The sequence below is a fragment of the Cervus elaphus genome, chromosome 23 (genome assembly GCF_910594005.1).
Source record: "Cervus elaphus chromosome 23, mCerEla1.1, whole genome shotgun sequence".
In the NCBI taxonomy this organism is placed as follows: Eukaryota; Metazoa; Chordata; class Mammalia; order Artiodactyla; family Cervidae; genus Cervus; species Cervus elaphus.
In genome coordinates this window covers 11,951,800-11,962,958 of record NC_057837.1, presented here as the reverse complement: position 1 = coordinate 11,962,958, position 11,159 = coordinate 11,951,800, and the positions used below count along the sequence as shown (strand labels likewise).

General features: G+C 45.7%; 1 protein-coding gene across 1 annotated transcript; it reads left to right on the top strand.

The window, feature by feature from the left end:
* The first annotated feature begins 942 nt into the window (after positions 1 to 942).
* On the top strand, positions 943 to 1,449 carry LOC122681767 (60S ribosomal protein L23-like). The gene has a single exon (XM_043884193.1). It carries the CDS (start codon positions 970 to 972, stop codon positions 1,390 to 1,392), a length of 423 nt encoding a protein of 140 aa, XP_043740128.1. The 5' UTR covers positions 943 to 969; the 3' UTR covers positions 1,393 to 1,449.
* Positions 1,450 to 11,159: the final 9,710 nt, after the last annotated feature.

Sequence of the window (11,159 nt, the reverse complement as noted above, 5' to 3'; positions counted from 1 at the left end):
CAGGGGCAGGGGGGTGGTGGGAAAAATGGGAAGAAATTGGTCAGAGGGTACAAACTTCCGGTCAGAAGCTGAATAAGTTCTGGGAATCTGATGAGCAGGATGGTAATTACGGTTAAGAGCGCTTCATCATATCCTTGAAAGCTGCTAAGTGAGTAAATTTTAAAATGTTCTTCCCACAAAGAAAGAAATAATAACTATGAGATGTGATCGGGGGTGTTAGTTAATTGTGATGGTTTTGCAATATATTTGTGTATCAAATCAGCACACCTTAAACCTACACAATGTATGTGCCAATTAGATCTTTTTAAAAAATTATTTGTTTTTAATTTTCTGGCTGTGCTGAGTCTTCATTGAGGCCCTCAGGCTTCTCTAGCGCTGGCCCACAGGCTTAGTTGCCTCACGGCATGTGGGATCTTAAACTTCCACAACTAGGAATCGAAACTGCACTCCCTAAGTTGGAAGGTCAGAGTTTTAACCGCTGCACCACCAGGGAATTCTCACCAATTCTATCTTGATAGAGGGTTTTCGTTTAATATAGGGAAAAGGATTTCTAGCTTAAGGTTGTGTCAGATTAGACCCACTTCCTAAGACTGCTGCCTTGGGGAATGTTAATGGAAGAAAACAAGAGCGAACCTCGAGTGGTCTGAAAGTTTCAGTAGATAAGCTCTACCCAACTGAGGAACAGAGGTCAGGTGGATGTCAGTTCTCCATGGAGAGGAGGAAGTTGGGGTGGGAGAAGAAGCCAACTGCTTACTCCAGCTGGAGACCCTCCCCCCATGAAAACTTGAGGCAGGACCAGCCACTTATCTCACTGAGATAAGTTACTTATCTGACTTATCTCACACATCATCATCCAAAATGCTTTGTCGATGATCACATTCATACCGGGTGCAGAAAAGAATGGTGTACTTGGGGATGAAGGTCATAAAAACTCACTTTAAAAAAAAAGGAGACTTTCCGGCCTTCAAGATGTCGAAGCGAGGACGTGGTGGGTCCTCTGGTGCGAAATTCCGGATTTCCTTAGGTCTTCCGGTTGGAGCCGTGATCAACTGTGCTGACAACACAGGAGCCAAAAATCTGTATATCATCTCTGTAAAGGGGATCAAGGGACGATTGAATAGACTTTCTGCTGCTGGTGTGGGTGACATGGTGATGGCCACAGTCAAGAAAGGCAAACCAGAGCTCAGAAAGAAGGTACATCCAGCGGTGGTAATTCGACAACGAAAGTCATACCGGAGAAAAGATGGTGTGTTTCTTTATTTTGAAGATAATGCAGGGGTCATAGTAAACAATAAAGGCGAGATGAAAGGTTCTGCCATCACAGGACCAGTTGCAAAGGAATGTGCAGACTTGTGGCCCAGGATTGCATCCAATGCTGGCAGCATTGCATGATTCTTTGGTGTATTTGTAAAAAATAAAAATTATTTGCTCCCAAAAAAAAAAAAAAAAGGAGAAAGATGGGCTGATTTTGACAGATGAGGAGTGAAGGGACTTTTCTGGGCAGAAGAGCTTGAAAAAAGCTGAGGAGGTATGAAGTGTGGCCTGACACAGTTTGGGGAATAGCTAGTTGGCATAGCTAGCTGTTCAGAGGAGTGTGGAAAGAAGAGGCTATTTACAAATGCATCGCAGGCTCTGGCCAGGATTCTGAAATTGACTTCCACGAAACAGAGAACATGATACAATCGGATGTGTATGTTAGGTGATTGTACAGATGCTGCAGGTTAAGACAGGGTCAAGGAGAGGGATGCTGAGGACATGCGATAAATCCTATGAGTGGGAAAAAGAGATGATGAATGTAAAAGAGTTAAAATCCAAAGGACTTGACCATCAGCTGGAGGTGGAGGAAGCAGGGGAGGAAACGGAAGAGCCCAAGAGCCCCAGTTTCCAGGCTGGATGGCTGACTGGATGGAGGGACCCTGAAGGAGCCAGGGGGTCTGGGAGAACCACTGCGGGGAAAGATGGTAAGTTCAGTTTGGGAGATGTTACCTTTGAGAGGTGGCAGGCACCGGAGTAAGTTTCTCCGAGACAGTCTGATGAATTATCACTCTGTAGCTGGCAGGGAAAATTTGGGCTGAATGTAGATTCATAAGAGATCAAAGTAACTAAAGCTGTGGCTAGACAGACTGAGAACAGAAACACGCCCCCCTTCTTGTTGGAGCTTCTGCATCCCTGCTGGTGCTCTTTCTTGCGAGTTGCAATGCCTCCCCACCCACTGGCATCTTTCTGGGCCATGCGACTTTTTTTGGCCAGTGGTGTGATGTATGGGCTTCCCAGGTGGCTCAGTGGTAAAAAAAAATCTGCCTGTCAAGGCAAGAGCCCCAGGAGACATGGGTTGGATCCCTGGGTTGGGAAGATCCCCTGGAGAAGGAAATGGAAACCCACTCCAGTATTCTTGTCTGGGAAATCCCATGGATGGAGGAACCTGGAAGGCTACAGTCCACGGGGTCGCAAAGAGTTGGACACGACCAAAGTGAGTTAGCATGCATGCAGCCTGGAACAGAGCCACAGCCCATGGCGGGGCTCAGACAGTCCTCAGTGGACATGCAGCCTTCCCTTGGCTTCCGGTCAAATCAGAATAAAATCGTCAACTCCTGACCTGTGTCTACAGACACTGAAACCAGCCACCCTTCTGAACATCTCCAGATGCATCTCACCTGTGTCTTCTGGCTCATCCACCACACAGTCCTGGAGATGTTTTCTGTTTTCTATTCCTAGGTGGTGAGCTCATCCCCAATTCCCCGCCCCCTGCATTGTTATGTCAACTAAAAAGATGCACAATGTTACAACTGCAAGTTCAATTTTATTGGGGGCAAAATGAGGACTGCAGCCCGGGAGATAGCACCTCAGATATATCTCTGAGACACTGCTCCAAAGAGGCAGTTGGGGAGGGTCAATATATAAGATTTTGGTGAAGGGGGAGTTTAATGCCATCCGGTGCTTGCTTTACAAGAGGTTTACTGCTAGTCACGAGGAGCTGCTGTCACCATGAAAGGACTTCAGTGCTTTTCTAGAGGTGAAGAGATGTGAGGACTGGGATCATGAAATCAGTTCTGAAAACATCTAACTACAAAGATCTGTTCTACCGGATTCCCTAGAGCACAGAGTGCCTCACTCCACCCTGAGCTCCCACGCTGGGTGTTGGAGGTCCACAGCACAGGATCCTGCATAAGCCAGGGTACGGTCTCCGCAGAGGCAGAGAGCAGGCGCTACCGTTTTTGTTCAGTTGCTGGCAAATGCTCTTGGCAAGCGCCAATTTGGAGTTCACAGTTACACGCTTTGTTCTCTCACTTCACCCAGGCCTCTGGCCAAGTGTCTACAACTTTGAGGGGCTTTTAAAACCTTTTTTAAAGTTTTTTGCCCATGCTTCGTGTGTGTGGGATCTTAGTTCCCTGACCAGGGATGGAACCTGAACCCTCTGCAGTGGAAGCAGAGCCTCAACCACTGGACCTCCAGGGAAGTCCCTGCAGGGCTTTTATGCACCCTGACCTTTAGAAGCATCCTCTGCGTCCCCTCCCCAGGCCAGCTTTACTCACCTGCATTGTTTTTCTTTGTAAAACAATGGAACATTACACTGTAGGTTTTCCTTTCTTTATTCGCTTATTGTCTGTCTGCCTCACTAGGACTTAAGCACCATAACAATGGCAAGGATTTTGTCTGTTTTGTCCTTGCTAAATATCATAGCTGGCTCAGTGTGCCTGGCAAACAGTATAAGTAAATAGTGTATAAAGTAAAATTGTGCAAGTGTTAGCCGCTCAGTCACGCCCGACTCTTTGTGATCTCATGGACTGCAGCCTACCAGCCTCTTCGGTCCATGGCATTTTCCAGGCAAGGATACTAGAGTGGTTTGCCGTTTCCTTCTTCAGGGGATCTTCCCAACCAAGGGATCGAAACCAGGTCTCCTGTACTGCAGGCAGATTCTTTACCGACTGAGCCACCAGGGAAGCCCAAAGTCACTCAGTCGGTCTTTGCGACCCAATGGACTATAGCTCGCCAGGCACCTCCATCCACAGGAATTCTCCAGGCAAGAATACTGGAGTGGGCAAACAGTAGATACTCAATAAACTAGCAGTGGTAACAGCAAATGAGCTCATAAATGAGCTCAGCAGAAAATGAAGAATTCCCTGCTTTGCATAAAACAGGCAAGTCACCAAGGTGGGAAATATGCCATCAATAAGCAAGATAGGGTTTTTTTGTTTTTGTTTTTCAGAAAAAAAAAAAAAAAAAGATAGGTGAGTAAATTAGAAATTAGTCCTGTCTCCACCCTGGATGAAATCAATCTAGTCTCAACAGATCTCAATCTCGTAATTTCTCAAACAAGAAACAGAATACATCACAGTAGTTTCGGGAGGATAAATATGAGGTTACTCAAAAAGTTTAGAAGTTCTAAGAAAGAAATAATTTCATCAATTCGAGGTATTGTTAATACCCCATCTGGCCACGACTGATGAAACAGATATTTGGATTCCATGAATCTAACCGCTTGCTAATGTCACTTCTAGAGTCTTCAAATGAGTTCCTTTGTTCTATTTTCATCCTCCAGGTGTCATAAAAAAATTTTTGCCTATTATGAAATAATATTCTGACCTCATGACCCCCAAAAGTCCCTGCTTCTTTTTTGTTTTTTATTTTTGCTTTGTTTCATTTTGTTTTCTCAAGCTCTGAAACTAGAGGTTTCCAGAATGAATGGTGGGGCAAAGTGGGAGCTTTTAACAGAGGATCACAGCTGCTCAGAATCTCAAGCGAGGGGAATGTTATTCTCTTCCCTCCTCACCCCCCACCCCCGTCCTGGCCCCTTACTCAGAAGACGAGGCTCCTCAGCTCAGTTCCTGGGGGCTCAACTGCTCTTTTAAGAAGAGGTGAGTCCGGAGCCTGAAAGGACACTCTCAGCTCCTCACCCCAGCTGGCTGACTGCAGCCAGGTGTCTGGATTCTTGGCTGAAAATCCTGACCATCCTGCCTCTTGACAGGGCAGGTTTGAGTACAAACCAAACTCGGTGTATGCGTAGACTCAGAATTGCCACCATCAAATGACTTCTCCTGAAACCCAATTCCATAAAATAAGAGCCTACTGAAAACTGGTGAAGACTGACAGCATATGACTCGTCTCTCAAAAGCAGAGCTCGGAATGGGCTCCCCATGTGATCACTCATTCAGCAGACTCTTACTGTCTGTTCTGTGCCAGGCACTGCACGGGGAATAATAGGGGACGTAGAGGCACTTCCTGCCTCTAAGACACGTGGAGTCTAGTAGGAATGATCAGATGTGTCTCCAAAGACCCAGGACACAGTTAGAAGTTGGGAAGTGTCCTGAGAGTGAGGGGATGTGGCAGGTAGACCTGGGGACCCAGACAGGTCTCCACCCCCAGGTATCGGGGAGTGTGGGCGTTTCACAACCTCAAAGAGATTCAGTGTCTTCGTTTGTAAAATGGAAATTGTGATGGTTACACTGACCTCATCCATTTTTACGAGAGGCTGGGGAGATGATACATATGGCATGCTTAGCACAGGGCCTGCCCTGTTGCACACATTTCATCACTGTTAGTGATTATCATTGGTTTTACTGAGGCACAAGGAGGAGAGATTAGGTGAGATTCCCTTTAGGAGGAAGCATCTGAACCGGATCTTAAAGAGTGACTTAGATTTGGCCTTGAAGATCTGGCAGAGAGAACCTAGGGGGATTAGTGAAAAGTTGATGACTTTTGTTTTCTCTTATTTGTTTTTTTCTGTAGCAGAGCTGTTATGAAAGAGCTGCTGCTGCTAAGTCGCTTCAGTCGTGTCCAACTCTGTGCGACCCCATAGACGGCAGCTCACCAGGCTCCCCTGTCCCTGGGGTTCTCCAAGCAAGAATACTAGAGTGGGTTGCCATGTCCTTCTCCAATGCATGAAAGTGAAAAGTGAAAGTGAAGTCACTCAGTCGTGTCCGACTTGTAGTGACCCCATGGACTGCCGCCTACCAGGCTCCTCCGTCCATGGGATTTTCCAGGCAAGAGTACTGGAGTGGGGTGCCATTGCCTTCTCCAGTCATGAAAGAGAGAGGTGGAGAATTTATGTTGAAAAGATAGGCTAGGGCAGATTATAAAGGACCCTGAGTGCCAGGCAAAGGAACTTGGGCTTAATTTCAAGGACATTAGAGACATTCCTAAGATTCTAAGTTTTGGATAAAAGAAGAGAAAAAATTACAATGTTCTTTAGAAAAGTTAAGCCGAATCTAATGAGTGAGAATTGTTAAGGAGTGAGATACACATCTGACCCAGGAAAGCCCACGTGGGAATCTAGGTAAAGGTCTAGACAAAAAAATGATACAGGTCTATGCACCCTCCGAACACCCCCAGCCCCTGAGCCCAGATGCAGCCCAGAATCTGCTCCAGGCAACTATTGGTAATTGATCATCACTGGCTTGAGAGAGAAAACGCATTATTATCCATCCCTGAACTAGAGCCACAATGGAAGAGGTGAGGGGGCTTTTACTGAAATCCATATAGCAAACACATCCTGCTCTCAAACAGAAAGGGAGAAAAGGAACCTCACTTTTTGACAAACTTGGTGGAATCCCACTGGAAAAGTCCTCATAAGCTGCAAAATGACAGCAAAGTCCCTTTTTACCCATTCGAGATGGAGGACTTGGTTTTTGGTTCATGCAAACCAGCTGCTCACTCCCAGTATTTTATGGGCATGGCAATCCACTGCTCCTTGAATACCAGACGTGTGAACCGGGGAGAGTATTTGATGCATAGTGGAGTTTGTTTTCTCCACGGTACCCTTCGACTAGTGAAATCTGGTGGAAATTACAACCTGCAGAAATTCAACTCAGTGTCTCAATAACAGGATGCACCTGTAGATTTCGTAGAATTTGCAGCAGAATTTTCTCAACACGAGTTTGAGAGAAATAAGACTGTTTTCAAAGTAATAACTGGGGCGAAATCTGAGGTACTGTTATGTCAGCGACAGCAGGTATCAGCCATGGCAGATACCATCCACTGTCTAACAGGCGTGGATTAAAGACCTCCACGCTGCAGCCTCTCTTGCATGGATTGATTCACTGTTTGGGGGATTATCAAGCTGACAGATGTGTCTGCAGTTAGCTGGGGCTTTTCTGATCCCCAACCCCCATGATTTGACTGTGGGCTTTTTGAGAGCAGGGGCCCTTGTAAATTTCCTTTTGTATCTCCCCATCCTCATTGAATTGAATTATACTGAAGGATACTCCCCAGAGTGCATGAACTACAGGAAAGAGTAAATTGGGGGACCTCTACTGGAGAGTTCAAGTCCATAACTAACAGGTAAAAGGCAGAAAGACCTGGGACACCACACCACAGGCCTGGGAAAACCACCTGTTTTTTTAACTGGATAAGGCACGTGTGTGCTCAGTCACTCAGTCGTGTCCGACTGTGAGACCCCATAGTCTGCAGCCCCCCAGGCTTCTCTGTCCATGGGATTTCCCAGGGAAGAATACTGGAGTGGGTTGCCATTTCCTCCCCCAGGGGATCTTCCTGACCCAGGGGTCGAACCCAAATCTTTTATGTCTCATTGCCACTGGCAGGTGGGTTCTTTACCACTCGCACCACCAGGGAAACCCACATCCGCCATAAAAACAACAGGCTCCCTGCACCACCTCTGGTCATCACACTGCCTCTACCCGGGAGAGCAAAGCTTCTCTTCTCTTGGATTCTGACTCTGAGACCACAGCTCAGCACATCGCTCTGCTAGAGAGAAGAGGTACAAGATGAGAGAGCAAGGCTGCTTTTATGTGGTGTGGCTGGGTGAGGCAGGGTAGCCCTGGTGGCTGAGACTCCCTGCAACTCAAGTCATTCCCCTCGTGGAGGGCGCCCCTCTTTCCCCTTTGAGGAGACCCTGAACATCCCCTGAGCAGGGCCGTGCCCCCATTTCTTGGGTCTCCCAGGGTCCTAGCACAGTGCATGTTTAACTGTAGGTGCTGTCAACTTCTGTTGACGGAGGACTTGACAAAGGTGAAATCATTCTTATTCAAGTCTCACTTTTTCTCTTTCTTGAACTTCCCTTGAAGATACTCGAAAAAAATAAAATGGTTTAAAAAAAAAAAAAAAAGCAGAGGCAGGAAAGATCGGAGAGAAATCATGAAGTTCTGAGCTAAACAGCTGTCTCTCTTGTCCCAATCTGTTGGAGAAAGCTGTGCTCAGCATCTGCACCCATTCTCCAAGCAAAAACAACTCCAAAAGGCATAAGCAAGAAACGGGCACCAGAATCCTGATTTCCATAGAATGCTGGGGGAAAGGGTTAACATTGCAAAGCAAATTGCAAAAATCTTCCAACGATTTTAAATTCCCCTTAATTTTTCACTCTATCCCAATCCCTTCTCTGCCACCTTCTCTCAGCCCTACTTCCTCTTTGTCCAGCATTTTTTTTTTTTAATGGAGCACTTTTTCTGGGCCTTCGCTTCTCTAATGCACATACTCATGCCCATTTTGCAAGCACACCTTAGAGAACTGGCATTTTAATACCTGAAAACAGTGATAGGTGGACTCAGTAAAAAGCTCACCCTAGCAACCTTTCATCTGCGGGAGACAGCAACTCCAGTGATCAGGGGTCAGCATCCCCCGGTGGGACGCATGGTCTCACTGCAGTCACTTCTTTCTTATCTCTCTCTTCCTTGTCCTACCCTTTCTCTTACTTCATCCTCTTATTTCTGCATTCAATCTTTCATGATCCACTTCTTTTGTCTGCCTTTCATAGGAGAAGCTGTGCAACTTGGGACTAGGGGCACTGTTGAAATGACTTTGACAAGCCATAATGGTAAGTGAGGGAAAAGTAAAAGAAGAGGATTGATTTCTCACCATCTCTTCCTCTTTTGCCTGCTGGCTCCTTTACCCTCTCTCCCCAATCTAGATTCTGATAAATAGAAGCAGTTTGTTGTAAGTTGTTCATTATAAGGGGTGTAGGGAAAGATGGGAGAGCCAAGGCTTAGGATAGTCTGGATGATAAATGACAAAGCAAAGTTTGTGTCTTTAGGACCAAACAAGAGAGCAAGAATGACAGAACAACCACAAGTGAACAACTAACTCCTACCTATTAATCCAGCAGTCCTCAACCTTTTTGGCACCCAGGACTGTTTTCAAGGAATGCAATCTTTCCACGGACTGGCCCGAGGGAGGTGGTTTGGGGATGACTGAAGTGCATTACATTTATCGTGCACTTTATTTCCTTGTTATTATATCGGCTCCACCTCTGACCATCAGGTACTAGATCCTGGAGGTTGGGAACCCCTGCATTAACCCACCTTTCTGCCACTCACCTAACCTCAGCCTCACGCACCCGGGTTTAAACATCTTCCACCTTCTCCCCTGCTGCCCCACTTCCTACTGGTCTCTTCATTTCACGTTATTAGCATCTTCACCTGGGAATACTCAAGGGAAGGAAAAGGTGAAACTCAAATCAATGAATTTCACTTCTGCCAAAGTTCACAATGTCCATCCCCTACCTCTTGCCTCCAAATACCAGGTATTACAAGCTGCATTTTTCTTTTGTCTTCTATGCTGACAGCAACCCTTATGCAATTCCAATTTGCATCATCCCCTCATTTGGGTCCTGTTATTTCCTGCCTGAAGAGCATCTCAGGATCTCTGTCCCTCTAGCCTCCCCTGTACCTTTACTCTCCGCTGCACCGGCTCAGGCCAACTATGATGTCACTTGAATCATGTCCCCTCTGTTTAGACTTCATCAGTGGCTGAAGTCCGCACATCTCATTCTGTCCTTTGAGGTCCATCTCAATCTAAATCCAACTGACATTTCAACCCTTGGCTCCCACCCCCTCGTCTGTGTTGTTCTGTGTTAGTTGCTCAGCCATGTCCAACTCTTTGCAACCCCATGGACTATAGCCCGCCAGATTCCTCTGTCCATGGAATTCCTCAGGCAAGAATACTGGAGTGGATCCCATTCTGTTCTCTAGGGGATCTTCCCAATGCAGGGATCGAACCCAGGTCTCCCACATTGCAGGCAGATTCTTTACCATCTGAACCACCAGAGAAGCCCATCCTCTGTCTACCTACCTCTATTTCTATTCAACCATAGACCACACCTTCTTACCCCAGTATCCACCTACCATTCCTCCTTCAAGCACAGTTCTTAGACATTCCTGATCGTATCAGTCTTCCTGAATTTTTCTCTTCCTGAACTTCTATGTCTCTTATCATTATCACTAGTATTTATCACTTTTTACTGCTACACAATTGTCACAAACCTCAGAAAATGCAGTCTGGGTTAGAAATGTGTTGTCTGATGCAATGAATGGTCTCTTCTGGGAAGTACCAAGTGTTTCTGATAACAGAATTGAGCAACTTCCTGAAAAATTGAGATTCAACTTGAACAGTTGACCACTTCTCCTGGGAGGAACTTAGTTACCTTTAACCAAACTTTCCTTTCTTGAACATAATCTGTCTGTATCATCTACCCACCTTTTCTTCCAAAAAGAATCTCTACCAGGAAGGAAATCTTTGACCTGGACTGATTGGAAATGATCTCCTGGCAGTAGGCTTGAAACAAACCTTCAATGTGTGCTCATGAGGAATGTGTCTGAAGTTGCTTGAATAGATGCCAGTTGTATTCTTATAGGTATAAGAATACCTATAAGATACCCATGTTGAATACCCATGTGTCACACTCTGGGTTGGGTCATGTGAATTCAGCTGCCCAGAGGCCCGTAACTTGGCATGAAAATCTTTTCATCTAAGTCCTCAAAGTGATGGAGACTCTTCTGAAATGGACTCTTAACTTCCTGGGGATGTGTTGATGTACATTTTTTTCCAAGGGAAGAAATTAGAGATTCTATCAAATTCTCAAAAGCGTAACCACATCCCCCCAAAACAAAGACTAACCACCAGACTAGAGGAAGAAAAAGCATATGAAGGTGGGGACGACACCGTCTCTCAGAGTAATGGAAATAAAAACAAAAATGAATAAACGGGACCTACTTAAACTCAAAAGCTTTTGCATAGCAAAGGAAACAATAAACAGAATGATGACAACCCACACATTCAGAGGAAATATCTGCAAATGATGTGACCAATAAGTGACTAGTCTCCAAAATTTACAATTAGTTCATGACACTTAACAGTATCAAAACAAACAACCCACTCAAAAAATGGGCACAAGACCTAAAAAGACATTTCTCCAAAGAAGACATACAGAT

Excerpts from the sequence above, each read along its gene's own strand:
- LOC122681767 (XM_043884193.1), top strand. The coding sequence starts at position 970 with ATGTCGAAGCGAGGACGTGGTGGGTCCTCTGGTGCGAAATTCCGGATT.